Genomic DNA, 24,718 nt, shown 5'->3' with positions numbered 1-24,718 from the left:
TTTCTGTGACTTCCTGTAAAGACTGAAGGCTACTGGGAAGTTGCTGAAAATGTTGAAATTTTGGGGGGGGTACTATTAATCATTTACTTGTAGAATGTAACCTGAAGTACATGAAGCCCTGAGGCTACACACTCCAGTACAGTAGGTGGCGGCATGAAGAAGAAGCAGAAGAAGAAGAAGAAGAAGAAGAAGAAGCTTTTTGGCCCCGCCCCCTGCTGCTGCCTGTTCTCGTCCGCTATCCAACCGAGGTGCAGTTCATCTAAATTCCGTTGGATTCAGCCGAAGAAAAACAAGCAGTACACACGTCATTTCATAGCTGGTGAGTGTTTTTGTGTAGTTTGCAATGTGAATACTTATTTTTCACATATTCATGGACACACTTGTTCATTTGTCATTTCTTTGTGTCAGTAAAGCTATGATTCTCGAATTGTTTGACACCGGACTGTGGATGGCTAACAGTTAGCTCGCTAGGCTAACATCATTTAGCTCAAGTGGTTGATATCCAAGATGGATGGAAGTTACTCATAAAACATCCTCAGGTTAAATAACAGTAACTTTTCATTGGGAACGTTTTGACGGACATTCGACGGGCGTCGGCTAAGTTACGTTCCGTGATAGATGACAGTAATGGTTGCTAACTAAGAACTTAAAGCTAACTGTTAAATAAATTACATTTATGTATTGAACGTTAACTTACTTAAATAGCTACTGTACTAAAATTCTATTTTGTAAACTAAATAATCAAACTGTATTGTTTTCACGACTGAATAAACAAACTGACCTTAAAGGACAACACAGTTTATACTGTTTTACTTTGTTTATATGTGGCGGACCCTGCCACCTTTCTAGCTTCAAACAGTGTTCTTGGACCTTATTTTCCTCTCAGAACAGCTTGTTTATTCACTTATGGAAAACATACAGATCTCTGAGTTTGTATTATTACCTAATTAATATTGTAAATATTTAGAGTTTAAATTTCTACTCCAAAACGACATGGTGTCCCTTTAATTAAGACTGCAGAGGTGTCTGGACCTGTAGTGGGAAAATACTGCACAGGTGATATTCTTTAAGAGACTGACATTGTTTACAGCACTTGTGAGGCCCTGAATGATATTTGGGATAAATAACCTTGGTTCCTATATGGACATGGGTAAAGGAGTTATTTTTGAAGGAGTTTGTGTAGGTTGTTTTTTTGTTTCTTATGTTACCACCCCTTTGTCTAACCCTTGGCTTGGAGCCACAGAAGTTAATCGTGTCAAGAGTTATGATGCATGAACTGTTTGTGTAAGTTTAAGATGTGTGCATGTATAAAAGTAAACCCCAAGAAGGCGTTTCGCGCCTTCAGCCAGAGCATTTCATGTTGATGGCTGAGGCAAATTTGCTTTTTTCCAAGTTCTTATTATTTATTTTTTGACCATCATTACTAATGCATGAATAGTTAAGGTGCAGATCAGTGTCACAGCTTCCAATGTCTGTGTTCTTTTGCCAATGTTAATCTTTTCCTTTTAATGTCCAGTCTTAGATATGGCTTTTCTTTGCTATTCTGCCGAGAAGACCAGCATCCCATTGTAGCCTCTTCACTGTTGTATCATGATGTCACTGGATGCAAGGGTCATGCTTCTCATGTGTGTGTCAAGCAAGGCTTTGTGCAGAGTCTTGCCTATTTCTACCGCAACACATGCACGGTTTTGGGCAAATATAGACCTGAAAATGACCTGTAGACAATCGTATGGACATCATAGCAGCGTTACACTACAGTTTTAATGTCTGTAACTGTAGAATATGTCACAGACATTAAGAGAATACACACAACAGGTAGAGGGCAGTTTTTTTCTCCTCCGTACTCTTTCCCTCCATCCCTCCCTCGCTTTCTCGCTCTTTCAGTGGGGGTTACGGAAAATCAAGTCATCATATTTATTGATAATTGTCAAAGGCAAACTCTATGTAAACAAATTGGGCAGGGTCGAGCCGCGCTGCAGCAGCAATGCGGCCTGTGTGAACACAGGAGCAGCTCATAAACGCATTCGCCACACAGTACACAGGCATCCAGTTGACCAGCCAATTTTATTGCTTCTTTAATCAGCACAACAGTTTTCAGCTGTGCTGACATGACTGCACAAGGGTTTCTCAAGATCAGTTAGCCGTTTAACACAACAAAACTTGGATTAGCCATGTAAATATTCCATGATAATTAGCCATTTCCATCTTAAATAGTAATTTACCATATTAATTAATTAATACAATCTAGACTGTATTTCTGACCAATTTAATGTTATTTAAATGGAAAAAAAAAAATTGCTTTTCTTTCCAAAATAGCACATTTCGAAGTGACGTTACATATCATAGTTGAGCTGATTTTTTATTTTTTTTTGTCATCATCCATTTATTCAATTATTATTATGGTTATCACCCTGGAGTAGTTGATAGTATCAGTTGTTAATGGTTCTGGTTTAAGGCATAAATCAAAGATTTCCATCATCCTCATATTGGGACATCTGTCTCATATGAAAAGCTAATTCAGAGAAGCTTTTTAATCCTGTTGTGTGACGATTACCCATTAATCTGATAAGAAAACCAGCATGAAATCACAGAAACAAAGGTTGAAATGACGTTCTCTTCTGATATTAAGGTTAATAGAAAGTGAGAAAGAGCTGGTGCTTTGCCCTCTTCACACGTGGCATGCTATTTGTAACTCTCAATTGGTAAACTCCCATGTCTATAAGTAAAATGGGTTTGTAAAATCAGTTGGAGGTGTGAATCTTCACTGGCCTCACAATTCGATTAGATTACGATTCAGCTGTCAGTGATTCGAATACAAAACGATTCTTGATGCATCTCAGTGTATGGCATCCTCATTGATCTCCATTACTGCACATGGCTACTTTTTCATCATTTAAATTCCCCTTTTATTCAGAAAGTCCGTCCAATTATCTGATTACAGCAATCTACAAAATAAAGCTTCTCAATATCTATACCTCAGTAAATAATCATTACAAAAACAAAACATGTATCTACAGTAGGTACTACTTCAAAGTGGCCATTTCACTCGCGGGGAGCGAGATTCACGCAACGCGTTAAATTTAAGTGACAACTGTGGCCACTAGGTGGAAGCATAGTACTGAATTGCAGCTCAAACGATTTTAGGACAATTCCACATTTGACCACAATGTAGCTGCAATGGAGAGTGGCGCTGTTTTAGGCTACAGGTAGAGTGAATGGAGAGGGGGACTGCTAAACCGTATCAGATTGATTCAGACTGATTGTTTCACAGCGGTGGGACACCTCAATTATCTGGGTGACCTTGGATAATCACTTGTGCTTTCTTTGTTTTACAGTAGAGCTAAAATATGGACATTAGTTGTTTTTTAAGGAACATTTGTTTACTGGTAAAATTGCCGACCTGAATTATTGTCCCAGTCTGCCCCTGTGAGCCTATATCACTGTTTACTGGTAAAATTGCCAAACTGAATTATTGTCCCAGTCCGCCCCCGTGAGCCTATATCACCGCCTGACTGGATGTTGCTTAAATATAAGAATAGCCTATAATAATATCTGATACCCTAAAGACATCTGAGGTTGTGATTTTGCTCGCTCGCTGCAGCCACGGCTAAGCGGAGGCAGAAACAATTACGCACAGCCTACAGAAGTTTCAACGTCCATACAAGCATTTAAGAAATGATTCTTATCAGTTCCATAATTCAGAGAGGATTTTTACTCAACGAAAAAATGTATAAAGATCAGTTTTTAGGTTGAAGACATGACAGCCGCACGTATGTCCAGATGCTGATGTGTGTCAGCTGGGGCAGCGGGTCGGTGATCCATAAGACACATGAGAGCATTATGACTGATGTATAGCTCCCCTGGTAGCGCAGCTCCCTCAGTAAGCAGAATCATCCGCTAGTATGGGTTCGAATCTCAGTATAGGTTGTACCTTTAGTTAATGTGTTTTCTTTTCTCATCATCATTATGATCACATATGGCTACAAGTTTGAGCAAATAAATGAGCATTAATTCTCCGCCGGCCGCGGCACCAGCTTTCCTGCTTGTGTACATAAAATACATTAAATTCTGACACCACAACTGTAGCGTACCGAATATCAATAGATGATAACCAGAAAAAAAACGTTCTATTGATCTGATTCACTGGCTTCATGGACGTCGGAACTATTTTCTGAGAGGGGGGGCGGGATTTTTGTTGGGAGGGGCGGGGGAAGCACGCACTTTTATCAATGATTAAAGATTTGATTTGAAGTTATTTTATAATGGCGTGCAGTTATAAGAGAACTAGAATGGATGAACACGACATCTTTATTGTTAAGAAAATGAAACTTTGATCACTAAATCAAGCCATTTAAGGAACATAACAGCATTATTTGTACCCTTGAATGAAAAAAAGAAAAGTCTGCGCTCCTGACTCAGGGCTTTCATGCATATCCAAAAGTGGACCTTCTCTCAGTTGACCTACTGATGAAGATTTTAAGCAGGGTCGAGACGTCGCTTTCATCCACAAGGTCACTGTGAACGTTCATAATGGTCAAATGTGTTAGTCTCTCCTGCGTCATGGTGCGCAGCCAGGTTTTCAGCCTGCGCAAGGCTGAGAAAGAGCGCTCGGATGCCGCGACAGATAATGGCAGGGCCAGACACAGCTTAATGAGCTTCTCGACCTCCGACAGCATGGAGCAGGTTTGGGGCTGCAAGGTATGCAGGATGGACACATCCTGGATGGTGCTTACTTACTTACTGTCCAGCTCAAGGCTTAGCCGCTCTCGTGGAAAGGGGGTCAGTTCCGAGGAACCCACATCCACTCGTTTCCCCTGAGCCGCCTCAAGAACTGCCTGCTCTCGCCCTGCAGCTATGCAGAGTCCTTCCTGATCAAAACGCCGCTCCGCCTCGGAGCACACCAGGTCCATATGCAGCCTGACTCCTATGCCAGATGCCTAGGCTACTGTATGTAGTCAGGCAGGCTGCATGTCACATCAAAAGCATAGATCTATGCATTAATTATATGTAAGAGATAAATGTATGTCAGATTCTTTATTTTTTTAAAGCGTAATGCCGTGGGTAGGGAGGCTGATGGAGTGCTGGGGGGCGAATGCGGCCGCACCCCCCGCACCCCTAGTTCCGAAGTCTATGACCGGCTTTCTTTCTTTCAGTTGTGGTGTCAGAATTTAACACAAATATTTGTGCTTTCTATTCCTTATATGTGATGTCTGTGGGAATAAAAAGCACTGATAATTACATTATTACATTATGTCATTTTTAGTAGTTAAAGTCACTGGATATAAAAACGATTCACCAAAATCAGTTAAATGTAAAATGTATTGTAGGCTAATTATCAGTGCTTTTTATTCCCACAGACATTATGTTAGGATCTGGTTATTATAGATTCAATATTTATCATCACAGTAACAGAGTTACATACATTGGCAGCTGTAAACACTCATAAAAACATTAGAAAAATAGGCTACATATGTGGGTTTGTTGCCTACCTGTTTACTAAACATATAAGGAGTAGTTAACGTTTATAATCATCAGAGAACGTTACAGACATTGTTTTTGGTACGTCTGTTTACCAGATATATTCGTACGTGTGTGAATGTGTAAATGAGAGGCTTTAACTCAAAGCACTTTGTAGAAGGAGCTTTATAAAGTTCACTCCATGACTTCGATGTACGATTCAGCGCTCAGTGAAGCGTCTATGTATATAAATATGTATATCTATGGCTAGTTCCCGATATATCGAACACAGCAAGAGAGGCGGGACTTGAGGCAGAACAGCCAATCATCAGCCGGTCACACTGAAAGCCGGTGTCATGTTTGAAGCAACAACAGGAGAGGGAGGGGGAGAGGAGGCATCCGCAGCACAGACAGAGAGCGGCCAGAGAAACTGAGCGACTGTAGTAAGATTTGAGCAGGAGGGAATGCTAATGTTAAGGCATCTGGAACAAGTTCGCTTAACTGGAAAGACCACATCCATCCCCCACACTTTTGAAAAGCTTGCTACGCCAGTGCCCCCACCCCCACCCCGGTGCGCTGAGGACAGCAAAGAGGTCTGCAACAAATACATTGATCACTTGGGCAAAGTCATCAAGCAAGTGATAGCATTAAAGGGAGCACCAACTGGCATTTGACTGGCAGACATTGAACATTACGGCCAAGGGATCTCCTCCTGCAGGGAGACTGCTTCAGGGACTCACTCCGCTTTAAATAACCTTCTGTATATCCGACTACTGTGAAGCTGCTGATCATGTATTTTAATAAAGCTAGAGAAAACTGTCTGACAGGACGTGGCATAGTTCTTCTTTCTATAAGCCTGTTGTAGAAAATATAAGGAATAGAAAGCACAAATATTTGTGTTAAATTCTGACACCACAACTGAAAGAAAGAAAGCCGGTGAATCAGATCAATAGAACATTTTTTTTTTTCTGGTTATCATCTATTGATATTCGGTACGCTACAGTTGTGGTGTCAGAATTTAACACAAATATTTGCGCTTTCTATTTTACACAAGCAGGAAAGCCGCGGCCCGGCAGAGAATTAATGCTCATTTGCTCATTTATTTGCTCAAACTTGTAGCCATATGTGATCATAATGATGTTGAGAAAAGAAAACACATTAACTAAAGGTACAACCTATACTGAGATTCGAACCCATACTAGCAGATGATTCTGCTTACTGAGGGAGCTGCGCTACCAGGGGAGCTATACATCAGTCATAATGCTCTCATGTGTCTTATGGATCACCTACCCGCTGCCCCAGCTGACACACATCAGCGTCTGGACATACGTGCTGCTGTCGTGTCTTCAACCTAAAAACTGATCTTTATAAATTTTTTCGTTGAGTAAAAATCCTCTCTGAATTATGGAACTGATAAGAATCATTTCTTAAATGCTTGTATGGATGTTGAAACTTCTGTAGGCTGTGCATAATTGTTTCTGCCTCCGCTTAGCCGTGGCTGCAGCGAGTGAGCAAAATCACAACCTCAGATGTCTTTAGGGTCTTTGACGTGTGCACAAAAAAAGACCACAGTTAAACATAAAAGCAAAACGAAAACAGATAAACATAAAATGGGAATATCACAGATAAATGCAAAGAATAAGACCTTAAAAGACATTTAAAAGGCTTCATAGTGAGTTGTTGATGATGATGATAGCGGATGAATGATTTTTTTCACAAAGTTTGTCCTTGCTAGAGGGACCCTGTAGCGACAGGCTGAAGGAAGGAGTTGGAATGAGGTGTGGAGTGGGTGAGGTATTATTAGCTACATTCTTGTATTTAAGCAACAACGAACAGAAACATAAATCAGGCAACTCTGTCCATTCCCCGTTCATGGTCACTGCTCCCTGTTGCTGCATGTTGTCGTCCTCCTGCTCACAGATGCCACCTGGTGGTTGTTTGGGCACATTGCTGCTTCTCATGAAAACACAATTGATCCTCCACTAAAAAGGTGCGTGATTCTCGCGTGAATCACGCGTGAACTCGGCCACAACGAAGTAGTACCTACTGTATCTGTTGTGCCTTTAACATTTGTTGTAATCTACAATAATATTGTTTTCACATAGCAGCTTTAAGATAAGGTATTTATTGACTCTGCTGCACACACCTCTCTCAGAGTTGGACAGCAAAAGTTGACAGCGCCTCCTCAGATCTTGGCTGATTAGCTGGGCTTGCTGTTATTATTTATGGCTGCAGATGTTAGCTTCAATTGAAAATGGCTAATGTGATAAGTAATTGTTGTGAGGCAGAAGTCATGCTCAGCGTGGTTCTCGTCCAGTTCGTGCTTCCCAGCAAGTTCATAAGGTCCGACATGTGCCCAAAGATGTCCATTTCAAAAAGATACTTGCTGAGTTTTTATTATCACTCGCAGATGATCTCTGTCTCCCTCCGACATCCCTCCTACATAAGTAACGTTAGCCTAATGTGTGCCCACAATACGAAGCATGGGAGCAACATCGGGACGAAACTATATTGGGTTATCAACATTAGCTGCAGACTCTCAATTATGCTCTCTCTGCATCGATGCAGAATCTACCATGTCCACATTGCAATGCATCTTCTCAGCGAGAAATTTCCACACCTCTACTATCAATACAGAATAGCAGAAGACAGCTTTCTGATTCATCAGTGTATTTCCCTCTCATCTCCTTCCAGGTCACAAGACAAAGATGGCATCAGGCAGTATGAGCAGTGAAGAGGAGCAGGGCCTTCGAGAGTGTGAGCAGTATGTCCAGAAGCACAACATCCAGCAGCTGCTAAAGGACTGCATCATCCAGCTGTGCATGGCCCGGCCAGACAGGCCCATGGCCTTCCTCAGGGAGTACTTTGAAAGACTGGAAAAGGTGGGTGCTGACACATGTAGCTGCAAAGTTTCTTTCTAAGTCAGTGTTATGAGAAACTGTCTTAGATCACAAAGTCTGATTTGATTTAATGTTAATATACAAAATATCAAAACATTTTCATGCAAGTTTCAGTTCACCCAAAAATGAAAGTCAGTCATTAACTACTCACTTTCATGCTGATGGAAAGTCAGATGAAGTTTCATTGTCCATAAAACATTTCTGGAGCTTCACAGCAAAGCAGCATTCTCTTAAACAACGGAAGTAGACGGTGACTTGTTTTAAAACGTACAAAAATATAAAATGGCTCCAAAATGTTTAAAGTTTAATCCAACTTTCCAGAAGCCCAAAGATCCCAAATTGATTTGAAAGACGTTATTTACACCTTTGATGCATGGTTGAGTTTGTGCACCCACTGTAGACCAGGTATGTGCTAATGTTTTAGCTTAGCAGCTAAAGTTAGGATTTCAGTGTAAAAAGGGGAGTAAATAATGTGTCTTTCAACCAATTTGGGATCTCTGGTCTTCGGGACACTTGGATTAAGCTGGATGACCTGTATGGAGCCATTTTATGTTGTTTTGTTTTGTTTTACATTTTACATTTAAGTCCCCATCTACTGCAGTTGTTTAGGAGAATGTTGCATCACTGTTTCGCTGTGTCTTTTGGACTTCAGAACTTCACCTGACTGACCATCAGCATAGGAGTGAGGAGATAACGACTAAATTTGCATCTTTGGGTGAACTGTTCCTTTAAAGATCTTTCATGGAATTCAGATTTTGAGAAGTAATGCGGTCTATCATTCTTTGAGTGCCTCAAGTGTGGTTTTGTGTACCTGTTGCCCAGCAGGAGGAGGCTCAGCAGGTGGCTTCCCAGCAGAAGTCTCGCTCGCGGTCAGACTCCCGTGAGGAAGAAGTTTCTCCACCCATGAACCCTGTGGTGAGGGGTCGGAGCCGGAGAGGAGCCATCAGTGCTGAGGTGTACACTGAGGAAGACGCTGCCTCCTATGTCAGAAAGGTTGGTGGTGATAATTTGTTTACATTTCGCACGCCTTTATACGGTCCTTTAAGCTGCACAAATCAATATTTTATACCTAAAACTGATAGAATGTGTAATGATGTTTGTAGTGATGAACCCATAGGAATCTCATCAACTCTGCAGTGACTCTCGAGTATTTCAGCTTAAATCAGCTCATTTTCTGTTTTTCTTGAAAACTCTGCTCTCATCAGCTTTGTTTCCAGCAGCAGCAGGCAGCTGTTTTTAGTGACAGTTTCGGCTCAACACCAAACAGCAGACACACACAGTTAGAAACTAGCTGTTGAACAAAGGGGAGCATTTAGCAGCTAAAAGATGATTTCTCAGGAGTAAGAGGAGACCAAACTACACTCACTCTCACTCATCCTCTCTGTGCCGTCTGGCACTTGAGGCGATGGCAAGGGGTCTCCACTTCACTCTGTCTGCTGCTGTACTGGGGGCTGTCTCCAGAGTTGGTCCTTTGCCTGTCAGTTCTTTCTTAATTGTTCCATGCCAGGTTTCTTTGGGTTGCCCACAGTTTCTTTTCCCCTGGGGTGTGCAGCAAAGAGCTGTTCTGGGAAGCGAGTTAGGTGGCATGCACAAAACATATCCAAGCCATCTCCATCGGCACATCTGGATGGTTTCTTGCATGGTCACTGATTCTGCCCTGCTCCCAAGATCCTCATTTGAGATGGTGTTTGGCCAGAAGATCTTGAGGATACGGCTCAGGCACTTGTTCTGGAACACCTCCAGCTTTCTTTCTCTCTCTTAGACGGTGGTCTTCCAACATTCTGAGCCATACACGAGCCATTGAAGCCATGAAGACATTGCTCTTAAGGATCCTGGTCAAAGTGTGGATGCAGAGGCTGGTAGATCTCCAGATGGGTTTGAGCACAGCGAAAGCTTGATTAGCTTTCCTGATCCTGGTGTTGATTTCTTGTTCACAGTCGCCATTTGTTGTTAATTTGCTGCCAAGATATACAAACTCCTGTACATCCTGTAGTGGTCTGCTGCTCAAGGTAACTGGGCCATTGGTTTGGAATTCTTCCTCAAGGCCCGTGTCTTGCCAGCATCAACCTTTAGCCCGATTGTGTTGGTGATCTTGCTGAGCAATTCTGTCTTCTGCTGGATGTCTTGGTGCATTTGACAATAACACTACTGGTCGCGATGATGCCGGTTGTTGGTCTGTCTACTTGTCCCATACATCTTGTAAGATGTGCTGTAGTATACATGGTGTTTCTTGTTCTTCTGATTTCAGCATCTCTGGACCAACGCCATCTGCTCCAGGGGCCCTGCCATTCTTTAGTTTGCTAATGGCTTCTTTGACCTCCCCCGCTATGATGTCTTCCATGTTGATTTCCAAAACCTCGCTGATGGGTCTGGCCGGTTCAGGACCTTCTAAAAGTGTTCTCTCCATCGTTCCAGCTTAGTGCGTTCTTCTGTAAAGGGTGTTCCGTCTTCCGCCTTTACTGGGGGGGTCCTCGTTCTGTCCCGTCACCCCGTAGTTTCTTGGTGATCATGTGAACTTTTTTGTTCCGTGGCTGTCTCAGCTTCCTGCACAAGTTGTTCTATGTACCGCCATTTGTCTCTCCATGCTGCCTTCTTTACTTCTTTGTCCTTTTCTCTGTACTGGGCTGCAATCCTCTCCTTTAGTCTAGGTAGCTTGGAGACCAGGGTCCTCATGTACTAAGACTTGCATGGATTTCCTCCTGAAACATGGCATACGCTAGAATCCAGAAACTGTCGTACGCACAAAAAAAATCAGATGTATCAAAGTGTGCGTACGCATCGATCCAAGCACTTTTCCTTTGTACATCTCAATCAACGTGGAATTGAGCGCACATGTAGAAGTGCTAAACTCCTCCCTGTCCACGCCCTCATTTAAATATGCAAATTAATTTCAATAGGGCCTGCACCGGGGATTCCCCTCTCTGCACCATCAGATTTACACCATGAGTAAAGGGAAGAAGCGCAACTTCACCGAGTCTGAGCTCGAAACGCTATTAAATAAAGTCGAGACGCGAAGATCTGTATTATTTGGTAGCCTCTCGCCAGGGATAAACACCAAAAAAAAGAAAAGAAACGTGAATGGGAGCGTGTGTGTGAGGCAGTGAACGTTGTGGGGTCGGAGCAGCGCACACTCACTGAGATTAAAAATAAAAAATGGTCCGACGTGAAGGTGGAGGTGAAGCGGAGGATTTCTGCCCAATAACATGTGAATTAGATTTAGTTTCCTTTTTTCATGCACCACTTGATTGAATCACTATTACTTTTTTCAAAAGAAATAATATATATAAGTGCTACCGTTAGTGGGAAATAAACAGAAGGACAAAACAACTTCATTACAAGAATTGACGAGACTGATCACATTTATATTAATGACTGCAGAAGTGCGCCGTGGCTACTGCAGTGTGACATTTCCAACTTTACGCACACGTTTAATGACACAAATACTGAACACAACGAGACAATAAAGGGCTTGTTAGATAGCTCTGCCGCTCTATTTTCACCAGGGAAAAACAAATGCACATATTTGAATGCACGTGCCCAAATGGGCATTGTGCTGGTTTACATTCGGGGCACTATTAAACGGATTTACTCACCGAGAAGCCACCCATCGCGCACCGTGCCAGCCTCCAGCCTGTTACCAAGCATGCTATTGGTAAGAATGAACGAGTCATGCGTTGAACCAGGCCACCTTGCCACGATGTTGGTGAGCTGCATTTGCGCATCACATATTATTTGAACATTAATTGAATGAAAATGTTTCCTGTTGACAAAAACAAATTCATCCTGTGATGGCGCTTTTATAGCAACATGTGTGACTCATGAGCCAGTTGTCGTCATTTGCCAACAGATCTTCCCGTTCTCTAAACACCCGCTCACGTCTGATATTACCATTTGCGATATCTTCTGACAAGGCCAAGGCTGTCATTGTTAATGCCATTTTTCATCACTTTGCGCATGCTTTTATGATTTATGATCCATATGATTGCAAACACGTGTGTGTTAATTGTCCGTGTCTCTGATGTGCACATTACTCTGAGGACAAATTGTTTTCACATAATTAACAGTTTCCCAGCATCACCTCAAAGTGTCGCCAAAGGAACAATAGCTGTAGAAACGTGCGTATGCCAGCCATGAAGCTGGCGTGGGACACCGCACATTTCCACGGTCATTTCACTTTTGATACATCTGAACGTTGGCGTGGAAAATGACGTACGCCACGTTTTTGTGCGTACGCAACATTGATACATGAGGCCCCAGGTGTTTCCTCTCTTCTATGGCCCTCCATCTGTCAGTGGATAGCATTCAGATTTGGTGTTCCTTCTGTAGCCTATGGTCTCTTTTGCTGCTTCATTTATTGTTTTGTTGAAACTGTCAATGGTTAATGCTGCTTTGTCTTGGAGGATGCTAAATCAATTCTTTACTACAATGCTAAAATCATTTTTCATTGCTGGATCTTTCAATTTGTCATTGCAAAGCACTGATTCCTATTGTTCCCAATCTTTGCCTGCCTCTGCTTTAGAGTCAGCTTTGCCACCACTAGCTTGAGGTCACTGCCAACGTCAGTATGTCGCATCACAAATTCTTCCGTCAGGTGATGTCCAGGTAATGTTGTGGATAGTCTTGTGTGCAAAGAGAGTACCACTAATGATCAGGTCATTCTCTTCACAGAGGTCTCCATGTCGTCCCATGACACTCTCCCTGTTTTCATTGTTTCTGCCAACTCTAGCGTTAAAATCTCCCATCAGGAGGAGGACATCATGTCTTGGGATGTTTTCCAGTGCTGCTTGTAATGCCTTGTTGAACTGTTCTTTGTCCTCTTCATCAGCATTGTCGGTGGGTGCATAGGCCACTATGATATATAGCTTGGCCTACTTAAAGTTCAGCATCAAAGAGCAGTCGTTCACTGATGGGTTTCCATCGCAGCAACGTGTTGGTATGTTTCTTTGTAATAATGAGGGCGACTCCTTCCTGATAGTTGTCGTCTTGCCTACCTGACCAAACGATCACTCCCCTTGTGTTCAGTCTTTGCTTCCCTGTTTTTGTCCATCTTGCTTCGGTGACTGTGAGGAGGGTCAGATTATGGCAGACCAAACCAGAGTCGAAAAATTTTACTCGCATTCATCAGATGGACACAAAAACATATCCAAAAAATGATGACTTATGTTGGTCTATGTCTACTGGATGTGTTTATAGGTGACTGTTTCCAAACACATTCAGTATAACTTTATAAGATGATGGTATGTCACACGTTGTGTCTTCAACTTGTTCTGCTGCCCCCAAGGGACCAAAAATTTTATCAGTGTTGCTTTAACTAAACACATTAACATTAATACGCACATTGAGGAAAAACTGGAAAATGTCAGTGCAGCAGTGAAATGGAGTCTGTTCAGACCTGGTATCAAGGTCCATCCTGAGTGATCCGATCACAAGTGGACACTTCTTTGCCTCCCGTGTAGAAAGTCCCCAGACTTCCATGAAAAATTGCTTTCTTGTGAGTTGTTGAGTTAGGAGAAACTTGATATTTGTGTAAAAAAACATTGTGTCAGTTTGTTCCATTGATGTATGTGTTTTTTTGCATATAGAGCAGGGAAGTGAAATCCAATCACAAGATGCATGGTAATGTCAGTAGTAAACTGACAGGTGTAAAGCAATCCACTTGTGATGGGATCACTTAGGATGGATGTTAAAGGAGCACTATGTAGTTTTGGAGAAGAAATTCAAACTCAGAATTGTGATATTCACAATTTTAATGTGGCAATAACACAAACTCAGAAATATGTATTTTTTCCATGTAAATAAACAAGCTGTTCTGAGAGGAAAATAAGGCTGTTTGAAGCTAGAAAGGTGGCAGGGTCCGCCACATATAAATCAAAGTAAAACAGTATAAATTGTGTTGTTCTCTAAGGTCAGTTTGTTTAATCACTTTATTCCATCATGAAAACAAAGAGAGTTTGTGTCATTTAATTTGTTTAGGCAGAAAAAAATCTGTCAATGAAGATCTTTCTCTTCTCGTTAACATTTCTTCCCCCAGAAGTACAAAGTGCACCTTTTTAATACAAGGTCTGAATTCCCTCAGCATTTTCACTACTGTGCTACAGTATCTGCCTGTCTCATGTGTCTTTGTTGTGTAATAGCAGAAAAGGGTCACTAGAGGACACAAGCCAGCCATTTGACTTCTTGATTCTTGCATATGGCTGTGTTAAAATCCACTGAAATGCACTAGAAGAATCTAAGCAATCTTTTTTCACCAAAGGTCATCCCCAAAGACTACAAGAGCATGGCTGCCCTGTCCAAAGCCATGGCGAAGAACGTACTGTTTGCCCATTTGGACGACAATGAGAGGAGGTAATGGCACCAATCAGTTTACTGTTTTAACCGTCTTTTCCAAAGCATTTCCATCTTATCTGCTTATTTTCTTCCCCTTCAGTGACATTTTCGATGCAATGTTTTCTGTCAACTACATTGCTGGAGAAACAGTCATCCAACAAGGTGAGTTGTAACACCACATGGAGATTGTTGTGTTTTCCCTCTGTTCATTCACTCATGGGACACCTGTTCCTCCTGCTCCTGTTCCAGGTGATGAGGGAGACAACTTCTATGTCATCGACCAGGGAGAGATGGATGTAAGATCTGTTTTATTTTTTTTTTCCAGTTTGAATTCAAAATATCTGCCAGTGTTATTGAGTATTTGAAAAGTTGTATTTCTCTTTACTTCTTTTGTTAGATGGGCTTCAGTGATTGAAACGTTAAAGGATAACTAATGAGACAAAAACACAGAAATGACTTCTTACTAAAAAGTAGTATTTGCTCTGTGGTATTGTATTTCAGCTTTTTCTGCTGCCACCAAGTGGCCAAAAATATAAGTGCAGCTTTAACTTCAGCAACAAAGAACGTGTACATTGTTTGCCCACTATCATTTTCCAGATATCCTTTGTAATGGAAATGGCCAGACCATGTAATTTCAGGTTTGAGGATATGTGAAATGAGTTCTTTGAAGTCAAATGATTAAATAGAACATCCTTAACTTTTTATTTGTTACAGAATTGACTGAGGTAAATGGGGGAACAAATGTTTTCACTTAACTGGCAATAGCACAATCTTGCTGATACAGTACAGACTGGTATCAGACTCGGCCCTCGACCCAGTCTAGCAGCATTTCATCATATTGTAGCTATAACAGATTTGTTGTAAATTATTTGTCCCTGGCACGTCATTAGAAACCCGGTCAATCAGTTTCTGCTGTCTGTCTCCCTCTAGGTTTATGTGAACAATCAATTTGTGACCAGCATTGGTGAGGGAGGCAGTTTTGGGGAGCTGGCTCTGATCTATGGGACCCCTCGTGCAGCTACAGTCCGGGCCAAGGCCAACGTCAAACTGTGGGGCATCGACAGAGAAAGCTACAGGAGAATACTGATGGTAAGCTGTGCAAAGCTGACAAAACAATTATGGGAAAATAATATGTTGCTGTAGAAATGTTTTTGATTGTACATCAACATTATGATCAGGTTCTCATATGACTATTATTGTTTTTAGGGGAGCACTCTGAGAAAGCGCAAGATGTATGAGGAGTTCCTCAGTAAGGTGTCCATTTTAGGTAAGAGCTTAAGTTCACTGATTGCTCTTTATCAGTTTTACTAAAAAGCTGCCATGAACCTTATACTATATATCCAGAGGAGTGTATGTGTTGACCGAGTGTTGCTCCTGAACAGAGTCTCTTGACAAGTGGGAGCGTCTGACAGTGGCTGACGCCTTGGAGACGGTGCAGTTTGAGGACAGCCAGAAAATAGTAGTGCAGGGGGAGCCTGGCGACGAGTTCTTCATCATCCTGGAGGTACATACCACCAACAAACACTAGTCTACTCAAACTGGTTTCTATGGGACATTAGTTTTGGTGCAACCTTCTATGGTGTGGTACCACTGTGAAACAAAAGACTACTGTCAGTTAAGCCCAGTGCTCTTGAAGTAGGTCTACATATCTGCATCAGTGGAACATACTGTAAATTTTTTAAGGCTCCTTGCATAAAGCTTTTTCAGCTGAACACTTGTTGTTAGTTCAATAAATCTCCCTGTGGGGTTGGTCCCTGTCCCTAAGTGTCCTTGCTGTAGGGAATGCAAATTAAATACCTTTGGCCTTATTTATAAAAAAGGTTACGATCAGTTTTGATCTTAAGTATGACTTAAGCAGAAAACAACGTATAAGTAGTTATTGATAAAACCATACTTTGACATAAAGATTATCTAATCTCTAAGCAAAGTCTAGACTTGATTTAAACTAATCAGTTATATTTGTTGCTAAAACAAAACTACAAGTTTCAAACCTGCAGTGCAGGACTTTAACAACAAATGAACATCCATTACATTAAAGCCCTTGTCAAATGAGTTCACACCATGCTGATTAAGTCACTGCCAAATAAATGTCTGTATTTCACAGTATACCACAGCTTTTAAGTCTGGAGTCTGGCGACTTTCCCCTGCTGGCACATCAGTAGTTATGAATTTTATGTATGCCAGCAAAAAACTTGTCCTAGATAAAGTGGAAGCAACCATAGTAACAAAGCAGCATAATGGCGGAGCCTATTAGCCCTTATGGGTGAGACATTTTTCCCACTATATAAGTGGCTATATAAGCGAGAGTGGTGTGAGGAAATGCCGCATTGTCATAGTCTATCTTTTTGACCAATTAAAAGGCAACATGAGGTGACGCAACAGTCAGCACTCATCGCTGCTAGTTCTTTGATGTCGGTTTGGTCTGTCTGTGCCCTATAGGCACTTAAGCATGTGTTTCTGTAATTACCTTCTATGGCAAAAGGGGAAAACCAAAGTACTGCACTTCAAGTTTAAACAGTTTAAATAAATGTAATATTTTGTGTCAAAATGTGCACATTGTAATCTACAACAACTAAAGGCTGCTTCTTTCTTCTGAGTCAGTCATTCTTCCATTAACATAACAACAGTTACAATGGATATTTTCTGGAGAGGTATAATCCATTGTCCATAGTCCATCTGCATCTTAAATCTGGGAATTCTGGGAATTCTGAGAACTGCTGTTGATTTCTGGGATATGTAGTTCAAGATTTGTCTGTTGTATTGTCAGGGGACAGCAGTGGTGCTCCAGAGGCGGTCAGTGGACGAGGAGTTTGTGGAAGTCGGCAGACTTGGAACGTCAGATTACTTTGGTAAGTCAGGAAAACAATACCATGGCAGAAATCTACAGTACAGACACATTTTCATTGCGACCAAGTAGTTGCTAACATTGTCTTGCTGAAATGACTGTTGGCAGGACACCATCACATTGGTTGTCTTTCCTATGTCCCTCAGGTGAGATCGCCCTGCTGATGAACCGGCCCCGTGCTGCCACTGTTGTTGCATGCGGACCCCTCAAGTGTGTCAAACTGGACCGGCTGCGGTTTGAACGACTCCTGGGCCCCTGCTCTGATATCCTGAAGAGAAACATTGAGCAGTACAACAGCTTCGTTTCCCTCTCCGTCTGAGCTCGTCAGCAGCTAGCAGACTCTACTGCAGGGTTCACCAGCGCTTTATTTTCCTACTTCTACTCTATTTTTCACATATATTGACACACCCACCTGACCCCCACAAGATCAATTTCATACATCTATACGTTACTCCTCTTTTTTATTCTTATTTATTTTATTTTTCATGATGTACTCGGACGATAGGATTTGTGTTGTGAGAAGGAAAGACTTTACAGAGTGTTTCTTCATCACCAAATAGCAGTTTAGCTTAAAGTGAAACTCGCGCCAAAATGCAACCTAGGCTTTTTTTGTGAAGGATCCCGAGTCAAACCTTCATGTCAAAGCATAATTACCATGAAAAAGCCACTTTTAAGATTAACCACGGGTCAAAATCATTTTCAATGGCGTGCTAGGGGCAACATTACGGTAGCATCAAAATTGCTATTTTTAAAACACTAAGAAGACTCGACACAACATGAAACTTTGCTCATAGTATCACTAGGGTGATAGGTCGATCCCAGAGTGCGACGCTTTAGGAGCTTTCCACCTTTACTCTCCTCCATGTTACGCCGCACTTGGGGATCAACGCTTCTTTGGCAGGACGGCAGTGAGCGGAGCAAGCTACTGCTAATGTGAGTTGTTCAAAAACCTTCTTTTTAGTAAACTCTGTGTACACAATGTTCTCAATGCTCGTGTTCATGTGTAGAGACCCTGGTGATACTATGAGCAAAGTTTCATGTTGTGTGGAGTCTTCTTAGTGTTTTAGAAATAGCGATTTTGATGCTGCCGTAATGTTACCCCTAGCACGCAATTGAAAATGATTTTGACCCGAAAACGAAATTACGGTAAATCTTAAAAGTGGCTTTTCATTGTAATTATGCTTTTACACGAAGGTTTGACTCGGGTTCCTTCACAAAAAAAGCCTAGGTTGCATTTTGACGGGAGTTTCACTTTAAATGCAAAAGTGGTGTATGCATGACCTACTGTGCATTCACACTGTGATCATTGTGAGTTCAAAAGTCACAAGTGTCAAGTAGATATACTGATCACAACAGGGCATGTAAAGATGAGGTCAAGTACATGCATTTATAGAGCACTCTTTCAAACATGCCGATAAAAGTGAAAAACATTTAGGTCATTAAAATTACAGTATTTATATAAAATACACATATGACATTACATGATGGGGACTCATTATGAGGCACATTTTCATTCAATGTGTGAATGAAATGGTAATAAAAATGAGTCAAATTAAGACAGGATATGAATAATGTGAATAGAAGCAAGAAGCAATCTGAATTGGTAGCTCATTTTTTCCTTTTCAATTTTTCAGTATTAAGTCACATATGTTGACAGTGTGAATGCTCATTAGTTTGTCTGGATGTCTTTAGTTCTCACAGAGATGCTGTGACAGAAGATTCCATGCTGACTGAGGAAGCTTTAAGTTTGTGAAGCAGTACGCCAAAAGATTTATTTCTGTTTGCTGCTCTTTTCTATTTGTTTAGATGTTTTTAGCCATGCTAGCAACAGGTTTCCAGGAATGGCAGTGTTGCTCAGATCGTCCACCTCTATGGTCCGGACTGAAATATTTACCACAAATTTGCCGTATAATTTGGTCATCCACCTTCTCCTCGGGGTGAAGGTTCAAGGTTAATTTATTTGTCGCTCTTCAATACAGGGTTGCATAACAAAAAAACACGGTTTGGGAAAGAAGCTGCTCTGCGGTATGGTGGCATGGCAGCAGGGTGGACAGACTGTGGCTGAGGTGGGTGTTTTAGTATCGTTTGGGCTCTGTGCAGACATCTCACTTAACCGATATCACTGATGCTCTGTAGATGGGCACAAGTGTGTTCTGGGTGGTTCAAATCAGCTGCTGCAGGGCCTACCTATCCCAGACTGTGCACGAACCATGCCAGAATTGTATTTTTTAATTGTCTAAAACTTTGACCAAATTAATGAGCAAATACCTGCTTAACTTATGACATTCCCAATAGCCTCAGCTGTACTTAGTGGTAATTAACAAATGTTAGTATGCTAACGTGCTAAACTAAGATGGTAACCGTCTGCTGATCATAAGCATATTATTATAGTCAATGTGACTATATTAGCATGCTGGTTTTGGCATTTAGTTCAAAGCACTGCTTTGCCCAAGTACAACCTCAGCTAGCGTGTCTGGGGTCTCTTGAGTCTAGTTTAATTTTTGGTTGATATTTTTTAAAATATTTTTGTCATGTTGTATTTTAAACCTTTCTTAAATGATTGCCTTGACACTGATATACATGGTTTTCCTGCATCTTGTCACACAGTTCGACAAAAGTACCAGTACCAGCCAGTTATTACCACTTAATTGATGGAAGTGTAAATAATAATAATTACATATTCAGTAACATTTTCTCTTAGTGTTCCCTTTGGTCTTTAGATCTAAATATATTTCTAGGTGAAATTCCCCTCATAATTAGCTAGAATTGTTTGTTAAAGGTTACTTAAAATGTCCAGGTAGTCCTTTAACTCTGCTGACATGTGCTCTTCTGTCCTATTCACAGTATTGCTACAGATCTATAGATTAAGAGTAAAATTACTATATTTTTGCACATTTTGTGATATGCAACACTATATAATCAAAAAGCAAATGTTTATATGATGTTAAGATACTTTTTAGTGTATGCCCTGATCTTGTCATGTAAAGGGAGCACAGGTCAGTACTAACAAAACAAAAACAAAAAAAACTCCTGTTAGCTGTTGGAAGAGCAGACTTTCTGCAGCAAATATTGAAGACACGTTCATCACAACCAAGCCGGTGCCAAATATGATGCTGAGATTTTCCATATATTTTAAAGTCTTAAAAAGGAGCACAGTTTTTGGGGGGGTTTTTTAGGGGGGGGGCGGGTTCTGAAGGGTTGTATTAGTCTTGGATACAAACAATGTGATGGTTTTTTTTCTTTTACTTAATTAGCCAATGAAAGGGACCTCAAAAGTGCTCATTGTTGCAAACACATTGTTGATGTAACTGTCAAACACATTTTCTAAGAAAAACAGAAGACAAAGAGGACACTCATTGGTTCTGTGACGTAAACATTTTTTAAAATCCTGTACCAATAATCACACTGCTAAAAGGCCCTGACACACCAGGGACCAATAAACAACAGGAAAATGTGAAATACTCAACCTGCGAATATGTTACATCAGAACTATTCACGACGGCAGCGAAACAAATTTCGCGATTGTAGGCTCCAATATGCCATTTTGTTACACAGATATATTATCACATTAAAATGAAACTTACCAAGCAGCACTGACAGAAAAACATCACCAGCTTGCAGAACTCTGTGAAGGTCCCCAATGCAGCACTGACTGGCTCACTGACAGTTTGGTCCAAATCGATCCGTTAAAACACCAAGCTACAAACAAACTAACCGAGTGAAGCAGTAGACCATCTCACATGCTCTACAAAGTCAAGTGACTGTTTTTATCAAAGTAGTCGGGTGGATTTGAAGAGTTTTAGATGGATATAACAGCTTCAGAGCCCGTCGATAAATCCCTCATACACTGTAAAGCAGTCTGTCTGTGCAAGGAACGATCGAGGTCACTTATCCCAAGTCAAGTTTCTCACTTTGTTTCTCAAATTTTGCGTTCTTTGTTATATAAAAGAGTGACATATCCATTTTGCCCCATATAATCAGTTGGAAAGCTTTGGAAATTGACCTTGTTCCGAAAACAAATGATATATATTGGCTGTGTTATATTCGTTTTCTGCTTGAAAGTACAAAAAAACATTTCCCAAAAAATATATATACATGCAAATTAATAGCCCATAGTGTGCAAAGACCATAACCCTTTAAGATATAACAACGTTCACAAGTGACTTAGCAGCAGAGGCCGAGATATCCTGACTCTTAAATCTTAAGTATCCATGCTCCAAAAACCTTGGATCCTAGATTTCCCATAATACAACTCAGTGTCCTCTTGTTTGGACCCTTTGGTGTCTAGTAAACACCCAGAACTTTTAGAAGCCAGTGTCTTCAGTTTATACAACAGGCTTTTTGTTAAACATTTGTCATCTCCAAGCCCAAGATAACTGAGATAACCCTGATCATCACTATGACTTAATTCAGTCTCAGATTTAAGTACCACAGAAGACTTTATACAACTTGTTGTCTTAGGCCGAATAATGAGTAAAGCCCTCTTAATGTGTAAAATAGGTGGAGTGCCTCATTAATGGATCATCAGTTTGTAATCAAGTTATCATGTCCATCATGTCAGATAAATGAAAATGATTAAATGAGCACTTTTTGTACTAATACCAAAATACTTTTTTTTTTTTCAGATACTTACTGTCAGAAGCAGCAATACGTTTTTCTACAATATTCTTATTGACAAGTGCCAGAGTGTTCAAATGTTAAATGTTGTCTAAACAGCCACACGTATATAGTCTTAAACTTTTCTTCAGTCAGAAACCTTCTGATCAGTAAAGAAGAGGATGAGGATTCAGTGCAAACTTTAGTTGGTATCAAAAAGGTATTGAGGTGCGATAGCCAGCCCCATCTACCAGTAAACACGTGTACAGGTGGGAAGGTTACAGTCCCTGCCTTATACTCTTATACTCTGATGCTTGTCACTTTGTCAGTTTTGCCGTTTTGTGTCACCTCCTCTCTTACATCTACTCGCACAGTATTTTCCTGCATTCATTCTATGCAGTCATTACTGTAGAAGACCTGCCAATTAGTTTTGGCCTTAACATTTATTTTCTAAACATTTAAAGCATTGCAGTTTGATTTGTTTGATGTTTTTGTTCTGAACACCAATAATCACAAATTATCACTGCCCTGTTATGTTTTTCAAAGATGTCTTAATTCACTAGTGTTGCACCCATTTGTCATATACAGTATGGTGTCTTTTTGCCTTGGTACTGTATTTTTCTCGTTTATCAACTGTATCTTATGACATTTACAGTATTTCTGACTTACTAGATGGTCAAAAGCTAAATCAGCAAGCGCTAGTGTGAATATTTAGAGCTAAACTCAGAAACCTGTGTCGTTGTTGATTTTCTGCCTTAGTTCTACAGCTCACTGTGCTCCATTCAGTCAGACCGTCAGTGTGGAAGCCTGCTGTGAGTCTCTCCAGAGGACCATTCTATTTGTGCCTTTCCTCAGATTGTGAGTGATTGTGCTTTAATGTTGGTGTGTTTTGGATTTCTCTGTAGGACATCCTTACAGCAATTCAAGCAATAAAGAGATCAGTGTTTTCATTGTGTGTCTTCCAAACTTTATTTTAGGAATGCACAATATACAGACTGATAAATTATTGACCAGTTATTAAGAAATGCATATTATTGGCTATTAATCACTACTTGTGAGCCAATGAGCCAAAGTGCTTTCATTGACTTAAAAAGCCCAGCACTTTGATACAGTAGGTGAACATATGCGCCTTGAAAATTGGTCTGAGATCTGCCAAAAAGACAGAAGAAAGAGAAGAAGTGGAACTCGAGTACAGAGCCAAACATGTTCACCGATGTGGAAGTCTGTGACAGCACAATTGTAATCTGTAACACATGTTCCACAAGGAGGGAATAAGTCTACATGTTTTAACACAAAAAGACTGAAAAGAGCTATCAAATATTTAATTATCTATTTTTGCTCATTGCATCTGAGCCTTTTCTTACCCTCAGGTGTGAATATACTACAGGTTAAGAACTTATTTTTAAAATACAAAAATGGGAAATTATCTATTATTCTATTGGTATCGGCTGAAAAAAATCCACATTGTGCATTCCGGGCTTTTAATAACTTTATTAAGTTGTGCTACAGTAGGAAATATCCTTCAATTCACTTGTATGTAAATTCAGTGGTAGAAACTATATTTATTCAATTACTGTCTTACAGTGCGGTTTAGTGATACTTAACGTTTAAAACCTGCTTGTAGCTAGTTACTGAGAGCTAAAGAAGAACTTTCTGCTCTGACTTGAGTGATGGATTTATGAAAAGCTCATGCAGCCCAGTTTTTCCTAAGATTTTAATTGAAGATATCCAGAATGTTCATTCTGGATGTCAAAACTCTACTTGTAAAAACCTGAACTTACAAGACCAGTACACATGAGTGGTAAAAGTGGCGTAATTTGTCCTAGGAACAATGACATTGTGGATATCTGAAACTTTATTGGCTTCAAAATACCACTGAGTAGCTTTCATAGGAATGAACGGGGCTCTGCCTCCAACACTGTGTGTTGTAATAAAACATCCTTGAATAGACCACATCCCAAATTCTGAGCCTGCCAAGGTGATAAAAACCTGTGTCTACTGCAGTCAATTTCTCTTAAAAGAAACGCAGATTTTTCACATTCCCATTGCACACAAAAGCCTGATCTTTGTGGGTTTAAGTGGGATTTTTGACCTGTGGAAAAGGGGTATAAATGTCTCCGTTGTTGGGTGTTAATGTAACTTACTCTAATGTTGATGGCCGACTGGGGCTGGAGGCAGAATGTAGGCCTACTCTACATAACGTTAGAGACAAGAGAGGGGTAAGTAAAGTCGGCCCGTAAAGACGGACAAGTAAGTAGATCAGTCTCTGTGTTCAGTGTGATGACGTTTAATGTCACTGACAACCTCTCAGTCTCATTTAGACACTTGATGGCAATCGCTGCATCAATGCTTTATTACTAAATGGTGTGACATTTCTAAAAAATGCTAACAGATTTCTGGGTTTCAGGACTACAAACTACACCACTGTATTAGCTTATGGTTAGTGCGCAGTAGCCTAAATCCGGTTGTCTGGGGCACATAAACACTACGAGAGTAATGCGAACAAACAGAAATGATCCTGAGGTCAAACTCCCTCAGTTTATTCTGATTGCTGACCTGGTATTGTTGGAAACATTTGGGATAGTGTAAGTAA

General features: G+C 40.7%; 1 protein-coding gene and 1 long non-coding RNA gene across 3 annotated transcripts; both read left to right on the top strand.

The window, feature by feature from the left end:
• The first annotated feature begins 213 nt into the window (after positions 1-213).
• prkar1aa (protein kinase, cAMP-dependent, regulatory, type I, alpha (tissue specific extinguisher 1) a) lies at positions 214-18,159 on the top strand. Of its 2 annotated transcripts, none has more exons than XM_084370929.1 (11): positions 214-319; positions 8,152-8,339; positions 9,183-9,350; positions 14,611-14,702; positions 14,785-14,846; positions 14,934-14,980; positions 15,615-15,773; positions 15,891-15,951; positions 16,067-16,188; positions 17,452-17,533; positions 17,676-18,159. In XM_084370929.1, the coding sequence occupies exons 2-11, from the start codon at positions 8,166-8,168 to the stop codon at positions 17,846-17,848; spliced, it is 1,140 nt and encodes a 379-aa protein (XP_084227055.1). In that variant the 5' UTR covers positions 214-319; positions 8,152-8,165; the 3' UTR covers positions 17,849-18,159. The 2 variants fall into 2 exon arrangements, with proteins under 2 accessions (XP_084227055.1, XP_084227056.1); XM_084370930.1 differs by having other exon boundaries at positions 9,180-9,350.
• A 98-nt stretch (positions 18,160-18,257) lies between these two features.
• LOC311267708 lies at positions 18,258-23,075 on the top strand. Its single transcript, XR_014623871.1, has 2 exons — positions 18,258-19,595; positions 22,155-23,075. It is a non-coding gene; the product is annotated as an uncharacterized lncRNA (long non-coding RNA).
• Positions 23,076-24,718: the final 1,643 nt, after the last annotated feature.

Source organism: Pagrus pagrus (assembly GCF_965226575.1).
Source record: "Pagrus pagrus genome assembly, chromosome: 13".
In the NCBI taxonomy this organism is placed as follows: Eukaryota; Metazoa; Chordata; class Actinopteri; order Spariformes; family Sparidae; genus Pagrus; species Pagrus pagrus.
This window is presented reverse-complemented; position numbering and strand designations above follow the sequence as displayed.

What these genes read in the sequence shown, in the direction of transcription:
- prkar1aa (XM_084370930.1), top strand. Translation starts at nt 8,166, where the DNA reads ATGGCATCAGGCAGTATGAGCAGTGAAGAGGAGCAGGGCCTTCGAGAG. An exon ending in AGAAACAGTCATCCAACAAG is followed by an intron (nt 14,847 to 14,933) that starts GTGAGTTGTAAC and finishes CTCCTGTTCCAG; the next exon opens with GTGATGAGGGAGACAACTTC. An exon ending in TCGACCAGGGAGAGATGGAT is followed by an intron (nt 14,981 to 15,614) that starts GTAAGATCTGTT and finishes GTCTCCCTCTAG; the next exon opens with GTTTATGTGAACAATCAATT.